General features: G+C 49.9%; 3 protein-coding genes across 6 annotated transcripts; 1 reads left to right on the top strand and 2 right to left on the bottom strand.

Annotated features, from left to right (window-relative positions):
* The first annotated feature begins 2,188 nt into the window (after positions 1-2,188).
* Cd63 (CD63 molecule) lies at positions 2,189-5,357 on the top strand. Its single transcript, XM_045152608.1, has 8 exons — positions 2,189-2,257; positions 2,716-2,792; positions 3,702-3,890; positions 4,039-4,113; positions 4,201-4,296; positions 4,402-4,542; positions 4,962-5,045; positions 5,204-5,357. The coding sequence occupies exons 2-8, from the start codon at positions 2,727-2,729 to the stop codon at positions 5,267-5,269; spliced, it is 717 nt and encodes a 238-aa protein (XP_045008543.1). The 5' UTR covers positions 2,189-2,257; positions 2,716-2,726; the 3' UTR covers positions 5,270-5,357.
* Positions 5,358-6,667: 1,310 nt separating this feature from the next.
* Rdh5 (retinol dehydrogenase 5) lies at positions 6,668-13,952 on the bottom strand. Of its 4 annotated transcripts, none has more exons than XM_045153390.1 (5): positions 13,284-13,952; positions 12,382-12,727; positions 11,982-12,240; positions 7,340-7,503; positions 6,668-7,101 (listed from the first exon to the last, which is right to left on the bottom strand). In XM_045153390.1, the coding sequence occupies exons 2-5, from the start codon at positions 12,689-12,691 to the stop codon at positions 6,878-6,880; spliced, it is 957 nt and encodes a 318-aa protein (XP_045009325.1). In that variant the 5' UTR covers positions 12,692-12,727; positions 13,284-13,952; the 3' UTR covers positions 6,668-6,877. The 4 variants fall into 4 exon arrangements, with proteins under 4 accessions (XP_045009325.1, XP_045009324.1, XP_004650008.2 ...); XM_045153389.1 differs by having other exon boundaries at positions 12,382-12,708; XM_004649951.2 differs by having other exon boundaries at positions 12,382-13,952.
* A 126-nt stretch (positions 13,953-14,078) lies between these two features.
* Bloc1s1 (biogenesis of lysosomal organelles complex 1 subunit 1) lies at positions 14,079-18,400 on the bottom strand. The gene is made up of 4 exons (XM_004649952.2): positions 18,286-18,400; positions 17,580-17,652; positions 15,396-15,528; positions 14,079-14,283 (listed from the first exon to the last, which is right to left on the bottom strand). Exons 1-4 carry the CDS (start codon positions 18,344-18,346, stop codon positions 14,173-14,175), a joined length of 378 nt encoding a protein of 125 aa, XP_004650009.1. The 5' UTR covers positions 18,347-18,400; the 3' UTR covers positions 14,079-14,172.
* Between the last annotated feature and the right edge of the window lie 5,325 nt (positions 18,401-23,725).

Raw genomic sequence — 23,725 nt, 5'->3', positions numbered from 1 at the left:
ACTTTTTTAAAAAAAAACTTTTTTTTTTTTTTGTTTCTCGAGGTAGGGTCTCACTCTGGCCTAGGCTAACCTGGAATTAACTATGTAGTCTCAGAGTGGCATTGAACTCATGGTGATCCTCCTACCTCTCTCAAGTGCTGGGATTAAAGGTTTGGCCCCTTTCTTCTTTTTATTTATTTTTGGTTTTTGAGGTATAGGCTCACTGTAGCTGTGGTGGTTTGATCAGGTATCCCCCATAAACCTACATGTTTTGAATGCTAGGTTGACCAGGGGTTGATGTCCACCCTCTGCTCATGCTATCATTTTCCCTGCCATCATGGAGCTTCCCCGTCGAGCCTATAAGCCAAAATAAACCTCTTTTTCTCACAAGCTGCTCCTGGTTGGGTGATTTCTGCCAGCAATACAAACCTGACTGCAACTGTAAAGTGGTACCGAGGAGTAAGATTGCTGCTAGACGCCTGACTGTGTGGATTTCGCTTTTTGGAGCTGATTTTCGAGAGGAATGTGGAAGGATTTGAAACCTTGGCCTAAGAGATGGCTTGCAGTGCTATAAGTACAACTTGATGGACTATTATGGTCAGAGTTAAAGACCTGAATACAGTAAGAACTATGGACTGTGAGGTTTGGCTTATGAGTGTGAGAAAGAGCTTTGCTTGCACTAGGGTGGCAGTTTGTTTGAGAAGCTTGCTGTTATGCCCGTATCCTGAGAAGTTGTGCAGGGCTGCTTTGTGTAGAAATTAACTGGTGTGAACAGAAGGATATGACAAAGAAAATAAAATTTTTGGGTTAACTGCTGCCCGTTCAGCTGCAGTTGAAAGAGTATACAACCTTTGAGACTGGTCTAGCAGACCTGCACTGTCTGAGGCTGACCTGGAATTCACTACACAGTTTCACTCTGTAGCTCCAGCCCTGGCCTCAAAACTCATGGCGATCCTCCTACCTCTGCCTCCCAACTGCCAGGATTAAAGGTGGGCGCCACCATACCTGGGTATCTTTGTTTTTGACGATTGCATTCATCTTTATAATGTATTGTGATCACAGTCACCCTCTTATTCCTCTCCCATTACAGCTAACCTGCTCCCTCTTTTTACTTTCATGTCCTTTTTTTCCCCCTGGGAGGAGGTGACCCAGTGTGTTTAAAAAGGGTTGTTTGCATGGGCATGGGTGGGGGTTTATCTAGTGCAGCATGGGCCACTTGCCAGTAGCTGCAAAGTTGAGGAACACGACTTCCCCTCAGCCGGGGCTATTAACCGCCAATAGCTCTTCTGGCAGGGGAAGTGACTCTTGAAGTAGAGTTTCACAAACCTAAGGGCTAGTAGGCTAAGAGTGTGAAGGCTGGTTCTATCCTTTGTCAACCCCCTCTGGGGGCCAGTAGGAACACACAGAGGAGTGAGACGCCTCTGACTCCCCACTTCCAACCTTCACCTGGCTTTGCCTTCTGGGAGAAAGGGACTGAGATGGGGAAGTGCACTGGGGTACAAGCCTTTCCGGGCTTAGTGTCCTCTCTCACACCTCCTTAAACTGGCTGATGCAGGCACCGGGGAGCATCAGCCTTGATACTCTTTTCCCAGAGGGAGGGAGGGACCAGACTGACTTGGTCACAGTTGACAGGTGGAAGGGCGAAGACCGGCCCGTTCCCTTTAGTCAGCTCAGGAGTAATCCTGGAAAATGGAGAAGCTGTGCGGATGCCAGGAAGGCTAGGAAACTCGTGTCTGGAATGTTGGGAGACTCCCAGGACGCGGACGTGAAGTCAGGGGCTTTCTGGAGGAGTTCACTCTTGGCCCTGCCCCGCCCCGGCCAGCCCGTGCGGGCCCGGGAGTGAGGGCCGAGGGGGAGCTCGAGGAACGTCGAGGGCCCCGGGGCGAGAACGGGGCCGCTTCTCGCCGACGCCCCGTCGCTGGCCTCCGGGCCGCCCACCCGTCCTCCGGCTCCCTCCACCCGCGCCCTCGGTCGCGGAAGCGGACGGAGCTGGGTCCAACTTGCCGGAGGCCGCCCGCACCCCAGGCCCTGCCCGCGGCGCCTCCCTCCCCGGGCCGTCCCGGGCCCGCGCCACGTGGCCCCGGCGGCCCGCCCACCTCCCCGTCCCTGCGTCCGTCCGTCGGTCCGCGGTGACTCAGGCCGCAGCTGTTCCCGCGTCACATGAGGAGGGGGCGGGGGCCGGGGGCCGGGGCGGGGCGGGCGCCGGGCCGGGGCGGGGGCGCCGCAGACGGCCGCTGAGTCGCGGCGGGTGAGCAGCGCGCAGCGTCGGCGGGCTCAGGTGAGGCCGCGGGGTCCGGGCGAGCGCCGGGGCGCCGTTCTCCCCGCGCTGCCGCCCCGCCGCAGCCGGGTCCCGCGCTCGCCGCCGCCCGCTCGGCCCTCCGGCAACTTTGCCCCGAAGTTCCCGGAGCCCGGGCCGGGGGCGGCCGAGGACGGGTTTCGGCGCGGGTTGGACGGGCGGGGTGGGGGGTTGACACCCCGGCGGCGGCTGTCGGAGGCGCGGCATCAGACTGGAGCCCTCGGGAGGGCCCCGGGCTCCGGAGGTCCGGGCTCGAGGCGGTGCCCCTGCCCTCCCGGGCGGGCGGCGAGGGGGCAGGGAGACGTGGACCTGACCGCGGGTTTCCGGGTGGGAGGGGCGGCCGGGGGCCGCGCAGGGCGGGCCGCGAGGGCCGGCGGGGCGCTGGGAAGCTGGGCCCCTCGGCCTGCTCATCCCCCCGCCCTCCCTCTCCCGGCCCCAAGGTCCAGCAGCCATGGCGGTGGAAGGAAGAATGAAATGTGTCAAGTTCTTGCTCTACGTTCTTCTGCTGGCCTTTTGCGTGAGTGGACGAAAGGGGAGGGGGGATGGGAACACCCTGAGAGGGTGCGGGGAGTCCTGGCGCGGGAATGGTGAGGGGTAAGGGACCCAGGAATGAAGGCAGCTGGAGACCAGATGTGGAAGGAAAGCCTGGGGAAAGGGTCGAAGGCAGCACGGGGCCACTCCCTCCGGCTTTCCTGGAGGACCACTTGCATTTGGATCCAGACTGTCCATGTTGGGTGTGCAACACCCCACCCCCACCCCCACCCCTCCTAGCCCTTCCTGTCTGGTGACCCAACCACTTGTGATATGGGGTAGCAGGGCAATCTGCCAACGGCCTGATGGTATCGCCACGGGGCTGCCCCCACACCCCATCCTTCTTATTCCCCTGTCCCTCTCTCCCAGATGCCCAGTGAAGAAGGGCTCTGCCCACTTTAATTTGTCCCTATCCCGGGCTTCTGGCTTTACAAGCTACTGTTTGTCCGAGGAGGGGCACGTCACTCTGGCACCTTTATCCCTGCCTCCTCCCTGGCCCAGCAGGCTTGAGGGACTTTAGTCACCAGAATGTACCGAGGAGGCAGTTCTGGGTGACAATGTAGCTGGGAGCCCATCAGAAGTACTGTTCTCATTAGGAATGTGTGCCCTGGAGTCAAGGCTTTTCTGTGCACTTCTCTCTCGACATTTGGTTAGTCCCTTGGTGGAAGATCTGTTTAATGGAAGGCTTGGCTCCTGAACCCCTTCTCCTTGAGTGTCTCGAACAACTTTCCAGTCTTCTCATGTGGGGCAGGATGGGTAATCGTGGGAGGTGTAGGGATCTTGCTCCTGGATGGGGGTTAGGTGTGTGTCCTTAGTGCTCTCCCCACCTGCCACCCTAATGTACAGGACTGCTAGGTTGTCATTCCGGCCTAACCATCACCTGCTTTCCTTTCAGGCCTGTGCAGTGGGATTGATCGCTGTAGGTATAACAGCCCAGCTTGTCCTGAATCAGACCATTACCCATGAGACGACTTCTGGTGCCCTGTTGCCTGTGGTCATCATTGCAGTGGGTGCCTTCCTCTTTCTGGTGGCCCTGGTGGGCTGCTGTGGAGCCTGCAGGGAGAACTATTGCCTTATGGTTACGGTGAGTGGGGTGGGGCCAGTCTTTGAACTACCAGAGGGCATTTCTGTGCTGAAGTGGGTGGGTGGGTGAAGACGACCTCTGGGAGGGCTCCAGAGCCAACCCTTTTAATCCAGACTTCAAACTTGACTCCTGTCATGTGCTCCTGCAGTTTGCCATCTTCCTGTCTCTAATCATGCTTGTGGAGGTGGCTGCAGCCATTGCTGGCTATGTGTTCAGAGACAAGGTAAGCAGGGAATAAGGAGAGAACCCTGTTGCTCTGGAACCCTGGTGCCTGAATTTTGTTCTCAACAACGCTCCTCCTTATTCTCAGGTGACATCGGAGTTTAATAAGAATTTCCAGCAGCAGATGCAGAATTACTCTAAAGATAACAAAACAGCCGCAATTCTGGATAAGTGGCAGAAAGATGTGAGTGGGGTTGTTGGGAAGAAGCTATGGAATAGAATTTTCTTCCATATTGAAAGTGGGGTTCACTTAGTAACTTTTTTCCCCCATACCTCTTTGCTCGTCTAGTTTATGTGCTGTGGGGCTGCTAACTACACAGACTGGGAGCACATCACTGGCATGGCTAAAGACCGAGTCCCTGACTCCTGCTGCATCAACATCACTGTGGGCTGTGGAACTGATTTCAAGGAGTCTATGATCCATACCCAGGTAGGAGAAGCAGACAGGACAGCACCTGAAAAGCCTGGGAAATGTTTCAGGCAGCATGGGTCAATGGGTGTCAGGTTTGGGGAGGGGACTAGTGTGGGAATAAGTAAGGTTTGGGAGGAAGAGACAGTGTGTAGTCTCAGGCTGGCCTGGGACTCATAGTGATCCTCCTACCTCTGCCTTCTCAGTGCTGGGATTAAAGGCATGTACCACTATGCCTGGCTTTTTTGGTCTTTTAAGGTAGTATCTTACTGTAGTCCAGGCTGACCTGGAATTCACTCTGTAGTCTCAGGCTGGCCTCAAACTCATAGTGATCAAACTACCTCTGCTTCCTGAGTGCTGGGATTAAAGGCATGTGCCACCACACCTGGTGGAAGTTACTTTCTGATGGTACTCTTATTTTGTATGCCTGTCTCTTTCAGGGTTGTGTGGAGCAGATTGGGATCTGGCTGAGAAAAAACGTGCTGCTGGTGGCTGCAGTAGCCCTGGGCATTGCTTTTGTGGAGGTGAGAAATCCCTGGGCAGGGACTGGGACTCAGCCAGGCTACCTGGGGAGCAGAGCCAGTGGGGAAGAGGGTACTGGCCTGAGGAAGGGAGTCCTTGGATGGGTTTGAAACAGCTTGTTCTGCCTTCTCCCCACCTTCATTTCCATCTTTCTTTCTAGATACTGGGAATTGTCTTTGCCTGCTGCTTGGTGAAGAGCATCCGAAGTGGCTATGAAGTAATGTAGGGGTCTGATCTTGATTCTGCTCATCTAAGGGAGTGTATTCTCCAGGTTTTTCAAATTAAACGGATTATTTTTTCACACCAGAAAGAAAGTTAGTTTCCAGTTGTCTTGAGTGACACTTGACCTCTGGAAAGGCAGGCCTGTTTTGGGAGGTGTCTGGGGAAGGAGGATTTTGCTCAAGTGTGTGGTTGGATTGGCTACAGAAGTGGGTATCCAAAGAAGGCTGTGGTCTAGTGCTTGTCTCCTAGTTTTGTGCTATTAGGTTTAGGCTCGGGAATAGTGTCCTTGGAACATTCATAAAGCCATCTGCATAAATCAAAGGGATTTCCCACAAAGGTTCTTTCTTGGTAGAGCCACATCTACTTTGGTCATCTTTGGGGCACACCTTGAGGGTGCATCTAGCTCCTTCCCTCCAGGCCTCAGGGGGATCTGGTGCCTTTCAGGAGGGTGATGAGTTGCTTGAGATCTTTGTGACCAGAATCCCTGGTTCTGAACTTAGATAGGAGAATTGAAGCATCATTTTCTTCTTCCTTGGAAACTACCCATCATCACCTTCCTTCTTCCCCTAGGAAAAATAGATGACGCCATTCCAGATGCAAACACATAGTTATAACCTTACTCCATGGAGAAAATTGGGAAAATTCCTTCTGGTAGCCACCCCCTCAGGTGTACTTCCAAAGATCATCTGTAGAGCATAGAACTGAGTTCCTTGCGCCCCCCAGTGGATGATAGCTATTTAACAGGCACTAACGGGCCCTGAGACTTGAGCAATAAGGCCTAGAGTGTTTAGCACTTAAATGTTGTCAGACTCCCATAGGACACTTTAATTTCTGTCTACCACCTACTTTTTTTTCATTTTTTTGGTGAGCATAATATATGTATTTAGCCAGACCCCAGCAGGCATTACATCTCTAGGGCTCATGACTTCCCCCATCATAGTTTTTCATTATCAGGTATATATCCCCTCCCATGGAATGTGCATCCAATCCAATTAGAGAGCGGTTGGTTTTCTCCATAACAGATATGCCACTATTGCACCCATTGGCTCATTTGGACTGGCTGGCCAAACATAAGGCTTGCAGTACCACCTACTTTAAAAATTTTTTTAAAAATTTATTTTTAATCAGAGAGAGACACACAGAGGAGAAAAAGAGTATGGGCATGCAAGGACCTCTAGCCACTGCAAATGAATTCCAGGTACATGCACCACTTTGTGCATCTGGCTTTGGGTACTGGGGAATTGAACCGAGGTCATTAGGATTTGAAGGTAAATGCCTTAATCTCTAGCCATCTCTCCAGCCCTCCTTTTAAAAAACAAAAGAACAAAACAAGCAAACAAAAAACAACATGGGAGTGGGGTGCAATGGCACATGCCTTTAATTCCAGCATTTGGGAGGCAGAGGTAGGAAGGTCACTGTGGGTTAGAGGCTAACCTGAGACTACATACTGAATTAATTCCAGGCCAGCCTGAGCTAAATTGAGACCCTATCTCAAGAAACAAATAAACAAGAAAGGCAATATGCATTTATTGAGTTTTACTATATGATGGATGCCCTAGGGAGGGGACAGAAAGAAAAACCAAGCTCTTTGTCTCTTGCTAGAAGGCCGGATTCAATAGACAGATTGGGCAGGTTTGGGAAGGACCCAGGTGAGCACAGCATCCACCAGGCTGGCTGGAAGGTAGGATGCAGGCAGCCAGAGCAGCTTGGCATCCCAGCCTGGGCTGTAGCGGGTTCGAGGGTGCCGAGCAGTCAGGGCATGCTCCAGGCATCTGATCACTTTGGTTAGGTCTGGGTCACAGATCAGGTTCATGATGTGTCGCTGCACTGTCAGGTCTGAAGCCCCATGGGTGCTTATAGTCAGTATCCCCCATTCCAGACCATCATAGGCCCTGTCTTCTAAGGGAACCTTAACCCTCGCCCAGCTTGGGGAGTGGGCAGGTTCTAAATGGTAAGAGTGCCCCATGGAACATTTCTCTGCTCTGCCCACTTCCCCCTGGCAGGCTGATGCAGCCTGGCCCTTCTGGTCCTCTCATTTTCCTGTTGTGTACCCAGAATGGGCCCAGCTACTCACATGTAGTAAGGAAGGCTTCCCCATAGAGGGCTTGTGTAGCTGGAGGTAGTCGGGCCCAGCAGGCCTGTAGAGTGTTTTCCAAACTCTCCAGGTTGGTCACAGGGGTTTGGAAGAAGCCAGGCTCCACGATGGAGACTTTTACCCCAAAAGGAGCTACGTCCCTCCTAGAGTGTGAACAGAGGATTTCTTGGTTCGTGCCCTACGTTTTCAAGGACATGGATGGGTGGGGAATCTAATGTGGAAAGTTATTAGACTAGGGACAGGAGCCCTAACAGGAAGGAATATCCCTGTTGTTCTGAGATGAGGGGTAAATGGGGCAGTTTTTTTTTGTTTTGTTTTTAAACCAAGGATTAAATCCAGGGTCTTCTGTCTGTTAGGCAAATACTCTTCCAATGAGCTATACTGCCAATTCTGGGAGAGAGAAGTGTGTGTGTGTTTATTTATTTTTGATACTATTTATTTTGTTATAGACTGCTGTGGCCTTGAACTCCTGCCTCAGCCTCCTAGTGCCAGGATTACAGGCAGGTACCACGTGTGGCTTTTCTTCTATATGTTTTCTTCTATGATGCAGAGCTGGGCTTGTACATGCTAGACAAAGACTGTACCACCTGAACTATGTCTCCATCCCTTTAATAAATGTCTAGCCTGGTGTGGTAGTACACACCTTTATTCCCAGAACTTGGGAGGCTGAGGTAGGAGGATCACTGTATGTTTGGGGCCAGCCTGAGAGTACATAGTGAATTCCAGGTCAGTCTGGGTTCTAGCCTAGACCCTACATTGAAACCTCTCCCCCCACCCAAATTGGAAATGTTTAGGCATTGCAGACCAAGCAAACAATATTAATGTGTTATTAGGTACTTAATTTAAGCACTAACAATGCCACTATTAAAATGTGCAAACCCACCCCCCCAAAAAGAAACAAAAGCATGGCATGGTGACACATGCCTTTAATCCTAGCACTCAGTAGGTAGAGGTAGGAGGATTACTGAGTTTGAGGCCAGCGTGAAACTAGAGTGAGTTTCAGATTACCCTGGATTAGAGTGAGACTACTTCGAAGGGGAAAAAAAAAAAAAGTACAAAGACCATTATTAGCTTGAAAGTAACTGGCTCTGTCTGGTTTAAGAACTGCAAATTTCCATTCTTTAAAATTTTATTTATTTGAGAGAGAGAATGGGCACGCCAGGGCCTCCAGCCACTGCACACGAATTCCAGACGCATGTGCCACCTTGTGCATCTGGCTTACAGGGGTCCTGGGGAGTTGAACCGAGGTCCTTTGGCTTTGCAGGCAAATGCCTTAACTGCTAAGCCATCTCTCCAGCCTCCCTAACTTTTTTTTCTAATTTTTAATGTGTGTACATGTGTGTGTGGGGGTGCACATGAAGGCCAGAAGTTGACATCAGATGTCTTCCTCAATCATTCTCTATTTACTGAGGCAGGATTTCTCACTTGAACCCAGAGCTTGCCAATTTGGCTAGTCTGGCTAGCTAGCTTGCCCTAGGGATCTCATGTCTACCTTCCAAGCACTGGGTTATAGGGGGCTGCCATGCCTGCCCAGCATTTACATGATGCTGGGGATCTGAACGCTGGTCCTCATATTTATGCAACAATTGCTTTTATACACATGGATCCATCTCCCCAGTCCCCAGGTGGATAATTCTTGATCTAGAATCCCATTCCCTAGCTCCTAAAACACAAGATCAAGCCCTGAGAACTGGACATGAGGGTCTAGACTGATATTAGTTAGAAAGTGACTTGCTGCGTAAAGAAATACCCCTTCCTTCCCTGGCCTAGATGTAGAGCCAATTGTAGAAATCCAAGCATAAAGAATGTTCCATAAGGCTGGAGGGATGGCTTAGTGGTTAAGGCATTTGCCTGCAAAGCCAAAGGACCCAGGTTCGAATCCTCAGGACTCACATTAGTCAGCTGCACAAGGGGGTGCATGTGTCTGGAGTTCATTTGAACTGGCTGGAGGCTGTCGCACACCCATTCTCTCTCTTTCCCTCTTTCTCTGTCAAATAACTAAATTAAAAAAATATTTAAAAAAGAATGTGTTCCATGATGCTGACTGGGAAAAGAGGTAGGAGCAAAAGAAGACACAAATTACCTGGTGAGTGATGGTGATGAGGGCAGCTATAGTGGATGAGTGACCTGGGCTTCTGCCTTAGATTCAGGCCTTACTGCTCATGTGCCCTCAACTCCTTTAGTCTCATGGAACTTTAAGCATTTTCATTATTTACTTATTTAGTTTTGAGGTATGGTCTCACTCTAGTCCTGGCTGACCTGAACTTACTATGAAGTTTCAGATCATCTTCCTACCTCTGCTCCAAGTCCTGGGATTAAAGGCATGCACCACCACACCCAGCCAAACATCTTTTTTTGGTTTTTCGAGGTAGGGTCTCACTCTGGTCCAGGCTGACCTGGAATTAACTCTGTTATCTCAGGGTGGCCTTGAACTCATGGCGATCCTCCTACCTCTGCCTCCCGAGTGCTGGGATTAAAGGTGTGCGCCACCACGCCCGGCCAAACATCATTTTTTAAAGATGAGGACCAAGGCTAGAGAGATGGCTTAGCGGTTAAGGCGCATGCCTGTGAAGCCTAAGGTCCCTAGTTCAATTCTCTGGGTCCCGTGTAAGCCAGATGCATGTTGGTGTATGCATCTGTAGTTTGCAGTGGCTAGAGGCCCTGGTGTGGCCATTTTGTCTCTCTCGCTAATAAATAAATAAAAATTTAGAAAAATCTAAAACAAAGATGAGGATCAAGTCAGGTGTGGTGGTATGCACATGCTGGCACTTGGGAAGCTGAGGAAGATTGTGGCCAGTGAGACGGTCTTCCCAAAAAAAAAAAAAAAAAAAAAAAAAAAAAGGCTGAGGGCAGAACATAATTACTAGGTTCTGTAGGCAAGCAGACCTGGGGCCACATCCTAGTCTTCCTACCAACTATTTGTACATGCATACCTATTCTTCTACTCTTACAGAGTTGGAAGAATTGAATGGGAAGATGCTATGTAATACCTGAGTAATTTCTAGTAGTATTTCTCTTCTACTGATGATAGGCTTTCCTTTTTTTTTTTTTCAAGGTAGGTTATCACAGTAGCCCAGACTGACCTGGGACTGACTATGTAGCCCCAGGCTGACCTTGAACTCACAGCAGTCTTCCTGCCAGAATGCTGCCAACATCGACTGAGGCAGGTCTTTGGTACACCACTGATTGTCCGGCTACCTGCCCTAAAAGCTTCTGGGGGATTCTCTTTTCTCACTTTCTTCTTTCTTTTGTTTTAAGTTTTGAGGTACAGTCTTGCTGACCTGGAATTTACTAGGCAGTCTCAGGGTGGCCTCAAATTCAGTGATCCTACCTCTGCCTCCTGCGTGCTAGGGCTAAAGCCACGTGCCACCACGCCCGGCCCCCACTTTGCATAAACATGCTCAGATTACTACTGTGTGCATGTTCTTTTTTTTTTTTTCTTTAATGTGGGTTCTGGGGATCTGAACACAGATACTTATAGGCTTGCACAGCAAATGCTTTATCCACCATGTTGAGTATTTTTTTTTCTATCACTCTTCATCTTATTTTTTTTTAATTAATTAATTAATTTATTTGAGAGCGACAGACACAGAGAGAAAGACAGATAGAGGGAGAGAGAGAGAATGGGCGTGCCAGGGCTTCCAGCCTCTGCAAACGAACTCCAGACGCGTGTGCCCCCTTGTGCATCTGGCTAACGTGGGACCTGGGGAACTGAGCCTCGAACTGGGGTCCTAAGGCTTCACAGACAAGCGCTTAACTGCTAAGCCATCTCTCCAGCCCTCATCTTATTTTTTGAGACAGGGTCTCACTGAAACTGGAGCTCACTGATTTGGCTAGATGAACTAGTCCATTGCTGGCTGCTTACGCTGACCTCATTTAATTTCCAATACCCATAAGGCAGGTCTCATTCTGACTTAACAGATGAAGAGAAAAGCTGAAGGGAAGTAACTTAGCCAGGTGTGGTGGCTGATTGCTGTATTCCCAGGATTTGGGATGCTGAGGCAAGAGGATTGCTAAGAGTTTGAGGCCAGTGGATGGTGATTTTCATGACAGGTTGGGCTATAGACTAGGACCCTGACTCAAAAGAGAAGTGAGCTGGAGCTGGAAAGATAGCTTAGTGGTTAAGGGTGCTTGCTTATGAAGCCTAAGGACCCAGGTTTGATTCCCTATTACCTATGTAAGCCAGATGCACAAGGTGGCATACATGTCTGGAGTTTATTTGTGGTGGCTAGAGTACTCTCTCATAAATATATACATAAATAATATTTTAGAAAAGAAAGCCGGGCATGGTGGTGCATGCCTTTAATCGCAGCACTTGGGAGGGAGAGGTAGAAAGATCACCATGAGTTCGAGGCCACCCTGAGAATACAGAGTGAATTCCAGGTCAGCTTGGGCTAGAGTGAGACCCTACTTTGGGGGGAGAGAGAGAGACAGACAGACAGACAGAAGCAAACTATCTAAGGTTACAAAGCTTGTAGGTGATAAAACTGGGATTTGCACCCATAGACCTCTGTCTGAAATCTCCCTCTCTGCTGTCCTAGTTGTTGGCTGCTGACCTGTGTCAGGCAGGCACTAACTCATGGACTGAGTGGGCTTGAGACCTATAGCTGTGCACCCTCACCTCAGGCTGTCAGAGAAGGCTTCCAGGCCAAACTTGGAGACACAGTAGCCTCCACCATTGGCTGCCAGGCGACCCAGGACACTGGTGATGTTGACTACCCGGCCTTGGGCCTGCTGTAGCAGGGGCAGCAGGGCAAGGGTGACCCCGATGGGACCCAATGTATTCACTTTCAGTACCCGATGGAAATCATCATGTGTCAGCCATGGTGTGGGCCCGATGATACCAGCCACACCAGCATTGTTCACCAGACCAAAAAGCCCTGTGGGGAAAGTTAGACACAAGGTTGGACTGTGGGAATGTTGACATTCTCAGTCTCTCCTTCCTGGGTGGACCTGAACACTGCTGCTCCCCATAGCCCTTATGTCTCCTGTGGTCACCATGGTGACTATACCACACTCACCTGCTTCCCTAACGTGTGTCTCCACCCACTTGGCCATCTGCTGGACACTCTGGGGATCAGTGACATCCAGTATGGTTGTGTGGAGCCGGGAGGAAGCCATCTGTTGTAGGTTCTCTGCCCCGGATGGGGTCAGGCAGCTGGCCAGGACTCGGAAGCCCTTCTGGTCCAGTCGCAGTGCCAGAAGGCGCCCAAAGCCTGAGTCACAGCCAGTGATGAAGACGAAGGCATCGCTGGAAGGCAGGATCTGGCGGTCCCTGAGCAACCACAGCAATGCCCACAGCAAGGCACCCAGCAGCAGAGGTAGCCACATGGTTGGATCCCAGTGACCTGCAGGTGGCAGTCTAGGCTGGTAGGAAAGCTTATTTACTTCAGCCCTTAACATCTCTCCCTAGTTGGAAACATCTGAGCAGATGAGAAATTATCTGCTTGTCAGATAATTGGCAAGCTATGGCTTATTGTACAAAACAGAGGTGTATTCAAACCTTATCTTTGTGGCTAACTGAACTAAAACTGATGAGCTGGTCCTGTGTACAGACTTGCTGTGTGGGAGTACAGGGATCTGTCTGGTTTGCCATCGTGCCTTCTCTCCTAAGAGATACTGAAATCCTTCAAGTATAACCTGAGCCTCATTCTTGGGACCACATATAGGACTAAGTGCCCTGCGTTTCAGCCTCTACAGCTTTAAACTGTTGTGCCACGCTGGCCATCTCACTGAATTCTCTGAACCTTGTTTTCCCATCTATTATATTGGGCTAATACCCACCAGGTCTACCTCAACATTGTGGAAGATGGAACAGCTAATATGTGAGGATAACATTCAAGGTTTAGAGCCTGAACTATCAATACACGTCGTACCTAGCCCGTCATCTCCTAGCGCCCTCAGCGCCCGGCAGCCTGCTTACCTGCTCGGGGAAAGCCGGCCCCCGAGAAGCTGCTGCTTTGGCTTTGCTCTCAGTCTTCTCAGGCTCCCACACTAGCTACAGCTAAGGCCAAAGTCCAGAGAGGGTGGACTCCTGCAGTGGGCGGGAGTGTTAAGTGACCCTGTGATGGGGTGGGGTAGGGGGGCTGAGGAGGAGGAGCCAGCCTGGCTAAAGCAAACTTCTGGCAGAGGCCAGATCTTCCCAGGCCCCCTCCTGGGCTGTCCTTAGCCTGGACATCTGACCATTTAGTCACTGTCTCCCAGGAAGAGGAAACTGCCAAGGATGGCAGCTGCCCCATACTCTGGGTAGGCTTGGACCTGTCATTCCTCTCCTTTCTCAGTCTTAAAGTGCCCAAAGAATTAATCTCCTACCTGGCTCAGGCTCATGACCCTTCTTAGAACCAAGCCTTGGAGAGGCCACATGCATGTACTGAGGCAGACAGCCAGGGCTGAGGACCAGGCCTGCTCTCCTCTCATTTCTCCTCTGCAGGAAACTAATGGCTGGAGGTAGGAAGCTTGGGCAGAGGCCACTCACACCTTTTCTGGGGAGGTGTGAGACTTGCACCTGTTGCTTAGCCAAAAGGCATCCATATTGGGGCAGTAAGAGGAAATAGTAATTTCTGCTCCTGAAAGATTCTTTTTTTAAATTTGTTTTTGTTTTTCGAGGTAGGATCTCACTCTGGTCCAGCTCCTGAAAGATTCTTGTTCCTTTGGCAAGCAACTTCTGAACCTTCCCTTCCTGCTCCGCATGGAACTAGTGACTCCTTGAAACATCACACAGAATGAAAACCCATGTTTATTCTTGGCCCATCAGTCTCCCTGCTGCCCCTGTGGATGACATAAGAGGGGTGGACCGGAGAGAGAGCAAGGGGCTAGGAGGGGGCAGACTGCAGCTGTCCTTTGTAGACATATTCCAGGGCAGTGGCAATGGTGCGCATGTCCAGCTCGATGCTCCGAGCCCAGTTCTCCACATCCCCGATTTCCTAGGGAAGGGTATAGGAGGTTGGAGCCCAGGAATCAGGGTGGGTACATTATGCCTCCCAGACTTGGATCACTTACTCAGATCCACTAATTCACCTTTTCCTCCCCTCCCTCCCTCCTTTTCCCTTTCCCCCCTTCTCTTACTCCCCCTTTCTCTTTCCCATTCAATTCCTCTTTCCCTTTTTTAGAGATAGGGTCTCATTTTAGACTGGACTTGAACTCATGGTGATCCTTCCACTTCAGCCTCCTGAATCTCCTGAACTTCCCCTTCTTTTTCCTTTCCTCTAAACTTGCCTCTTTTTCCTTTTTTTTTTTTTTTTTGGTAAAGGTAGGTTCTTGCTCTAGCTCAGTCTGACCTGGAATTTATTATGTAGTCTCAGGGTAGCCTCAACCTCACAGTGATCCTCCTACCTCTGCCTCCCTAGTGCTAGGATTAAAGGCATGCACCACCATACCCAGCCCTTTCCTCTTTTCTTTTTCTTTATTTAAGAGAGAGAAAGAGGCAGAGAGAGGGAAGAATGGGTGCGCCAGGACCTCCAGCTACTGCAAATGAACTCCAGATGCATGTGGCCTCTTGTGCATCATCTGGCTTATGTGAGTCCTGGGGAGTCAAACTGGGGTCTTTTGGCTGGGTGGCCTCGAACTCAGTGATCCTCCTACCTCTGCCTCCCAAGTGTTCAGATTAAAGGTGTGTGCCACCACACCCAGTTCTTTTTTGTTTTTGTGAGGTAGGGTCTCACTCTAGCCAAGGCTGACCTGGAATTCACTACGTAGTCTCAGGGTGGCCCTAAACTCATTGCAATCCTTATACCTTTACCTCCCAAGTGCTAGGATTAAAGGCGTGTGCCACCATGCCAGGCGCCTACTGCTTTTCTTTCTTTAGCTTCTTTGATACCAGGATCATAGAAGATCTGGGACCATCCCTATGTCCTTCCCCCTCCCCCCAAGGTATCCTCCTACCTCTGCTTCCTGAGTGCTGGAATTAAAGGTGTGAGCCACCATGTCTGGCTTTTTTCTTTTTTTTTTTGGTCTTCCTTAATCCCATGTCTGAGATACTAAGACTACAGACAGCAATGGGGGCCTCAAATGAAGCTAACAATTAAGTGTGGCCCACCTTGAGTGCCTGGTTGAAGTTCTCCACCATTCCAATCCACTGGCCTGTCTGCTTGGCAAACTGAGCAGCCTGGATCTGTAGTGTCTTCACCTCATGGTCCAGCTTTCTCTGGTTCATGTAGGCCTGAGCCACACTAAGGATTAGAGGAGGGAGGAGGTCACCTCATCAAACTTGTTGGGGGTAGTTTATTGCAGTGGTGGGAAATGAGCCAGGAGTCAGGGCTGGGGAAGCCTTGGGATTTTGGCTTTTTCTGACTGATCAAATTGAAGCCAGCTCCTTCCTCCGCTCCCAGAGTTCCCAGGAGAACTATGTTGAAAGCTGGCTAGAACACACATCTCCCATCCTCTAAAGGAGTTTCTGCAGCTGACTGGGAGGAGGAGGGAGGGCTGGTTGGGGGGATACCCGGGGAAGAAGCAGGGAGGGAAAAGGGTGTGTGGGAAAGTTCAGCAGCAGGAACACATCTGGCATGGAACTCTTGTGAAGGGAAATTGGGCCCTCCCTGAATTTGGGGTGGGATGGGACATCAACCCCCTCCCTCAGGAACCTTAGCTCAAGAAAGGTAGGTTTTTTTTCACCTCTCCTTTCTCCCCCACCCCCAAGGTAGGGTTTCACTCTAGTCCAGGCTGACTTGAAATTCACTATGTAGTCTCAGAGTGGCCTCGAACTCACAGGGATCCTCCTATCTCTGCCTCCTGAGTGCTGGGATTAAAAGGCGTGCACCACCACATCTGGCTCTCACCCCCCTCCCCCCGCCTTGTTTTTTGATACAGGGTCTGGTGTAGCCCAAGCTGACCTCAAACTTGCTATGTAGATGAGGCTTGCCCTGAACTCCTGATCCTTGACTAATCTTTCCTGCAACACTCTGGGGTTACAGGAATGCAGGCATGAACTACCACACCCAGATCCCTCACCCTGCTGGTAATCATTTTTCTTTTCTCCTCAATCAAGATACTCCCTTTGGTTACCATTATTACTACCATGGAGTTGGTGGCCTCGATTCTCTACCAATGTTTCTTGTTCCCATCTCTTTGATAGTCATTGTTCTCTTATTGGCTGGTTAACCTTTCACTCCCCCTCCCAAAGCTTTAGGTCAGTCAGGAGACTCCACATCCGGTGCTCCCACACACTGGAATGTGTGGGGGTTGAGAAGGCAAGGGGCTGGGGAGGGGGATCAAGAAAGTGGGTAGGACACCTGACAAGGGCTGAGACAGACTGGGTCTTTGTTTTCCTTTCTGGGCAATAAGTGGAGCTGTGGGCAGCAGCAACACAAAACCCTCTCTAATCTGGCTTTGGCTTAGCTACCCTCTAAACTATGAGGGGTGGTCTCCAGCAAGCAGAGAAGGGATAAGTCTGGCTAACCTCACAGAGGGTAGCATAGCAGATGCCAATGTGGGAGGGAGAAAAAGAGGCACATCCTGCCTCTTCTCTCTGGGAAACAGCACTGAAAGAAAGAGCTGTCTGGAGGCCCAACCACAGCCATTCTTTCTCCTCATCTCCCCTCACGATGAGTAATGGAGATGATCCCAGCTCCTGTAGGACTACTTTGTATGACTCATCTCTGCATTCACAATCTAATTCTACTTGGCCTGGAGTAGAAGGCATTGGACATGGCTCCTCTCTACCCACAGCCTGGCTATCAGGTCATCACTTCTGTAATCTTCTGAGTCACACTGGGTCAGAAGACCATGTTCTTCATTTCTTCCTAAGTCTTTGACTATTACTGGCATTCCCATTTAGGGCTGGGGACGGGGCTGTCCCTGGAGACCTAGAAAGAAGGGAAGAACTAGCCTGGTTTTGTCATGGCTCCTGGCGCTGGCTCTCTCATCTCCACCAGCTGTGCCATCTTTTCCTGCCAGCTGTTCCTTATGCTGCCAGAAAGTGGGAGATGGACAAGGAGAGGGGGTAAGCTGTGGTGAAGGAGGCCACCTTCTCTCCTACCGAAGAGACAGCTGGACTTAGAAGGGTGAAGTGAGGTGGCCAGATGGCATCAAGTTGTAAGTGCCAGGCAAGTTAGTGGCGAGGGGCGGGTGGGGGGGGGCATCTGGTGGCTTTACCAACTGCTGCAGCTGTTCCTCACCCAGTGTTAGGAGTCAGAGCTGACTCAAGTCTGTATAAAGTTACACTGGAGGACGGGGAACGTCAGGGGCGTGGAGGGTACTGGTGCTGACGGGAAGAGGTTCATACCCCACATTGAGGTGATCCACTAAGGCTTCTGTCAGGCAGGTCGCTGCAGTGATGGCCTCTCGCCTCCTCTTCTCTAGGGGAGGAGGGAAAAGGGATTGGTGTCCAGACTTGGGGTTAATGTGTCCCCATCCACTCATAGCTACTCAGTTACTTCCGGAAGCGTCGAACCAACCTCAGCATACCACAGCTAAAAGATACCACCTTGCAAAACCCCTTTCACTTTGAGACGAGTTAACTGGTACCCAGTATGGAGACGGGACTCCCCCATCCCAGGACGCCCAGGGGTTTCTGGCAGCATTCAGGCCTCTTCCCGGCAACTCTCCACTATCCTGGCCAAAGGACGGGTAGCCCCTAGGACTCCCAGCCGAGGCTGGAGGCTCAGGAAAAGCCCTGCGTCCCCCACTGTTCCCGCGGCCACTGTGAGGGGCACGCCCACGCCTCCCCGCTTCCGGCGGGAGCCTTCGGGGGCCGATAGGCACCGCCAGACGCGGGCGCGGGGCGGGGCCGGGGCGGGGGCTGGGGGTGCGGCCGGAGGGACCGGAACCGGTTGGCTAGGAAACGGAATCTCCGAAAACTGCCGCCCCTGATTCCCTCTGTCGCTAGCCGGCGCCCTTCCCTTGGTCTGGGCAGTCACTCGAGGCGCAGGCTCCGGGCGGAAGCCGGGCCGCGGTCGGGGAGGGGAAGGCGGGTGGGACCGCGGGCTCACCCTGCAGCTCCTTGCGTTCGTTCTGCTTGGCCTGGTGCTCCTTGAGCAGGCGGGACAGCATGTCCTCGTCGGGCCGGGCCGGGCGCGCCGAGCTGGACGCGCCTGGCGCGGGCGGGCGCGCGGGCGGGCGGGCGGGGTCACGTGAGCGCCGCGTCACGTGAGGCGACGTCCGCCTCTCCGCGGACCTGGCGGGTTGCGAGGGCGCTGGCGGGTTGGCGGCCGGTGCGCTTCTCTCTCGGTTGGGAGCGCGCTCCTGGGCGCTGGGAGGCGCCGGGTAGCGGTGGTGAGCACTCACTGCGCTGCAGAGCCAGCGCTCCGCGTCTCCTTCGGCTGTCAAGACTGACAGGGTTCAGTGTTCCCAGGCTGTCCGTCAGGGTTCTGTTGGGACAGCAGGAACTCCCAGAACTCATTGAAATTCTTTCCCTTCCCTCGCCTAACCTCCCGGCAGTGCTGGCTAGTTCTCAGTGGATTCCTAGCTCCCTCCCCCTCGAAGAAACGCCCACCCCTCTTCTCACTCCACCGAGTTCACTGCAGAGCGGCATTTTAACGCTTCAAGCAGCCTTCTAGGGAGTTCTGCTAATTTGGCGGTCTGAGTGCAGAATGCAATTCCATCTCGGTCCTTTTGTGGTCAGGGAATGTGAACCCATTTTAGACTTAACAGAAGCTTAAGTGCTGCTGCCAAAGTAAAAGGTAAATTATATAACGTCTCTCTAAACTAATGAAGAATGTTTCCAGGATCAACTCCAGCGAGAAAAGTTATAAACATCATGAACATGTCGCTATTGCCCCAAATCTATCTCTCTCTCTCTCTCTCTCTCTCTCTCTCTCTCTCTCTCTCTGTGTGTGTGTGTGTGTGTGTGTGTGTGTGTGTGTCTGTGAGACAGACATTCCCCTTTATTGCCCAGGCTAGCTTTAAATTTGGACGGAGTCTCCAGCTTCAGCCTCCCAAATACAGGCATTGCAGGTATATTACAAGAGTACAAACAGTGGGCTGGAGAGATGGCTTACTTAAGCACTTGCATGTGAAGCCAAAGAATCCAGGTTCGATTCCCCAGTACCCACTTAAGCCAGCTGCACAAGGTGGTGCATGCATCTGGAGTTTGTTTGCAGTGGCTGGAGGCCCTGGTGCACCCATTCTTTTTCTGTTCTCTCTTCTCTCTCTGCTTCTTCCTCTCTCTCTAAGTAAATAATAAAATATTTTTAAAAAGCTGGGCATGGTGGCACATGCCTTTAATCCCAGCACTCAGGAGACAGAGGTAGAAGCATGACCATGAGTTCGAGGCCATCCTGAGAATACAGAGTGAATTCCAGGTCAGCCTGGGCTAGAGTGACACCCTACCTGAAAAACAAAAAAATAAAAGAGTGCAGGGTTGGAGAAATGGCTTAGTGGCTAAAGTGTTTGCCTGCGAAGCCAAAGGACTTAGGATCGATTCCCCAGTACCCATGTAAGCCAGATGCAGGGGAGGGAGGGAGACAAAAGGGCATACACCTACAGTTCATTTGCAGTGGCTAGAGACCCTGGCTTGCCCATTCTTTCTCTGTCTCCCCCCCCCATCCTTGTAAATAAATGAAATAAATGAAATTAAATTAAAACAGAGTGAAAACATGCTGGCTAATCTTTGCCAGTTTGTTCACTTACTGTGGGTTTTTGTTTTCTTTTTAGCAAACTGGAGAAGAGGGGTGTATTAAATAAGTGCTTTTCAACTCTGGCTAAATGCTAGAATCACAGGGCAGCAGGGGAGCTTCTAAAAATACTTCATTCTGCTGGGATAGTGGTGGATCCTGTGGGGATGCTGAGGCAGGAGGATGGGTTGGCTTAGGCTACTGTAGTACACAGCTTCATGTTGCTGGGATGAACTTCCAAATCAGGCACAGTTATGGTGGAAGGGATTTATTGAAGCTTACAGATAGAGGGGAAGTTCCATAAAGGCAGAAGAAGCTGGCCCACTTCCACCGGTCCACACAGAAAGAAAAGCAACCACCAACACCAGAAGCAGACACACTTCAGGGACTCCATAATGGCAGAACCCAACACCCTGCATATCTTTACACTGGAATTCCAGGTCTGCCCCCAGTGACACTTCCCCCAGCCCGGCAGCTGGAGATCTAAATTATAAGCTTTAATAAACTCCTGAATCAACCATCACAGCTACATAGCAAGATCCCACAAAGCCTTGATCCCAGATTTGCTAAATAGATAACCTGAAAGGTGTAGTCAAGGGTATAAAGAGCTATTCAGGTGATTCAAGAGTGTATCCAAGGTTAAGAAACACTATACTGGTGTCTGGAGCAATGGCTCAGTGGTTAAGATGCTTGGCTGCAAATCCTAGTAATCTGGGTTTGATTCCCCAGTACCCACATAAAGCCAGATGCATAAAGTGATGCATGCATCTGAAGTTTGTTTGCAGTGGCTAGAGGGCCTGGTGTGTGCATTCTCTCTCTGTCTGTCTGTCTCTGCTTGCAAATAAATAAATAAATAAATAAAAATATTAAAGAAAGCCAGGCATGGTGGCACATGCCTTCAATCCCAGCACTTGGGAGGCAGAGGTGAGAAGGATCATCATGAGTTTGAGGCCAACCTTATATTACATAGGGAATTCCAGATCAGCCTGGGCTACAATGAGATCCTACCTTGAAAAACCAAAAAATACTAGAAAATTTTCAGTGCCAGGGATAGGATACTTTCCAGTGTGTTGTTGGCCAGGGAGGTCCCTGTTGACTCCAAAACATTATAGGCTATTGCCAAGGCCCTTGGCTTCCCATGAGTAACAGACGGTAAGACCCTATTGATGAAGGTTTCACATTCCTGGGTGGCAAGGTCACTGAGAAATCAAGCTGGTGCTGAGCTGAAAACCTCCCTGTGGACTAGCCAACTGAAAGCTGGCAAAAGCTGCACTGCATGCAGCCCTATGGGAGACAGAAGTCTTCAGTGGTGAAACAGTAGACACTGTAAGCCTCAAGTTTGACCAAAAGATAGGCCGAATGACCGAATGGGTGCAATAGTGGCCTGTCTGCTCTGGGGGAAACCAACTGCTCTCTAATTGGACTGGATGCTCACTCTATGGGAGTGAATACATGCATGGTACTAAAACCTAATCAAAAGCCTATGGCAGGACAGGTCATGAGCCTTAGGGGTATAAAGCCTGCTCTTGTCTAGCTAAATGCATATATTATTCTCACCAAACTACCCTAAAAGTGCTACACTTAATGTTAATATTCATATATTAATGCTATTCTCACTTTTGGTTAGAGAAGCTTCTCTTTTCAGATGGTGGTGATCACTAGGATGACCCGAAAGGCACCATGGTGCTGAGAAGTGACAGAGGAGTGCTTAGCATTGACACATCTCTATCACACCCTCCAAGGCTCAGGGTCCATTGTGGAAGAGGTGGCAGAAAGAATGTAAGAGCCAAAGGAAGGGTACCACTCCTTACACTGCAACCATCCAGACATAAATTGGCCTCGATATCTATGACCTCACAGTACCTAGCAATACCTTCATAACACCCTGCTTTTGTGCAAAATACGATGACACCAAAATAAAAGAGACTAACAGAGAGAGGGAGAGGATATGATAGAGTGTTGTGAAGGGGAAAGTGGGTGAGGGGAGGGAATTATGGTTTATTATCTGTAAGTATAAAAGTTGTCAATAGCTGGGCGTAGTGCATGCCTTCAATCCCAGCACTAAGGAGGCAGAGGTAGGAGGATCTCCATGAGATCAAGGCCACCCTGAGATTACATAGTGAATTCCAGGTCAGCCTGAGCTACAGTGAGACCATACCTAAAAAAAAAGTCATTTTTTTAAAATCCCCAAAATTAAAAATTAAAAAAAGAAACACTGTACTAAGCCATGTCTAAGACTGTTTCCAGCTTTACTATTTACTTGTTTCCTGATTCAATGGTATAGTTCCAGTGATAGAGTTGAAATTGACTATGTCTACTAACATTGGGAAAATAATGAATGGTATAGGCTGAGTAAGAATAGAACATTCTTCTTGAATTTTCTGAACATCCTGGGAGATGCATAACCATCAAAGGATGACTGAGGACAAACACATGGAATGGTTAAGTGACAACATTAAGCAGAACATTAAGTGCCAAAGTAAATTAAAAAGTAGTTTGTTTGGACTGGAGAAATGGCTTAGTAGTTAAAGCACTTACCTGAGAAGCCTGAGGACCCAGGTGTGATTCCCCAGTACCCATGTAAGCCAGATGCACAAGATGGTGCATGCATCTGGAGTTCATTTGCAGGGGCTAGAGGCCTTGGTGCACCTGTTCTCTCTCTCTCTCTCAAATGAATAAATATTTATTTTTCAAGGTAGGGTTGTGGTGTAGCTCAGACTAACCCTGAAATTCACTATGTAGTCTCAGGGTTGGCCTCAAACTCACAGTGATCCTCTTACCTGTGCCTCCCAAGTGCTGGGATTAAAGGTGTGCACCACCATGCCCAGTTTAATTATATATATTGTTTATTGAGGTAGGGTCTCACTCTCAATAAAATATATTTTAAGTCCTTAGGTTTCCAAGCAATCCTTTAACTGCTAATCCATCTCTCCATCTTACAAAACAAAAATTTTAGGTTGGGATTCAACTGGGATTGTAGCTCAGTGGTAGAGTGTTTGCCTAGCATGTCTGGGACCCTGGATTCAATGCCCAGCACTACATATGCACAAAACTAAATAAAAATGTTGATCCTGGGCTGGAGAGATGGCTTAGTGGTTAAGTCATTTGCCTGTGAAGCCTATGGACCCAGGTTCAATTCCCCAGGACCCAAATAAACCAGATGCACAAGGTGGCACATGCATCTGGAGTTTGTTTGCTGTGGCTGGAGGATCTGATAAGCCAATTTTTCTCTCTCTCTTTGTAAAATAAATAAATAAATAAAATATTAAAAAAATGTTGATCCCATGTATGTGTCTTTATGATTATATGTATACCATAAACTGTTTCCTAACATTTAGTGAGCACTTAATAGGGTAAGGACTTTGTTTTCTATGATTCTTTTCTCTTCTCTCTCTCTTTCTTCTTCTCTTTTTCTTTCTTTCTTTTTTTGTTTTTCAAGGTAGAGTCTCACTGTAGTCCAGGCTGACTTGGAATTCACTATGTAGTCTCAGGGTGGCCGTGACCTCACAGCCATCCTCCTACTTCTGCCTCCTTAGTGCTTATGAGTGGGATTAAAGGCGTGCACCACCACGCCCTGCTTGTCTGTTTCTTTTAAAGCTTTTTATTTATTTATTTGGAAGGAAAGGAGATGAGATATATAGATAGATGGATAGATAGATATGAATGAATGGACATGCCAGGGCCTCTAGCTATTGCAAATGAACTGGAGATGCATGTGCCACTTTGTGCATCTGCTTTATGTGGGTACTGGAGAATTGAACCTGTGTCGTTAGGCTTTGCAGGCAAGCACCTTAACTGCTGAGCCATCTTTCCAGCC

The sequence above is a fragment of the Jaculus jaculus genome, chromosome 6 (genome assembly GCF_020740685.1).
Source record: "Jaculus jaculus isolate mJacJac1 chromosome 6, mJacJac1.mat.Y.cur, whole genome shotgun sequence".
NCBI lineage: Eukaryota > Metazoa > Chordata > Mammalia > Rodentia > Dipodidae > Jaculus > Jaculus jaculus.
Note: the sequence above shows the minus strand (reverse complement) of the source record. Positions and strands in the feature narration are given on the sequence as shown.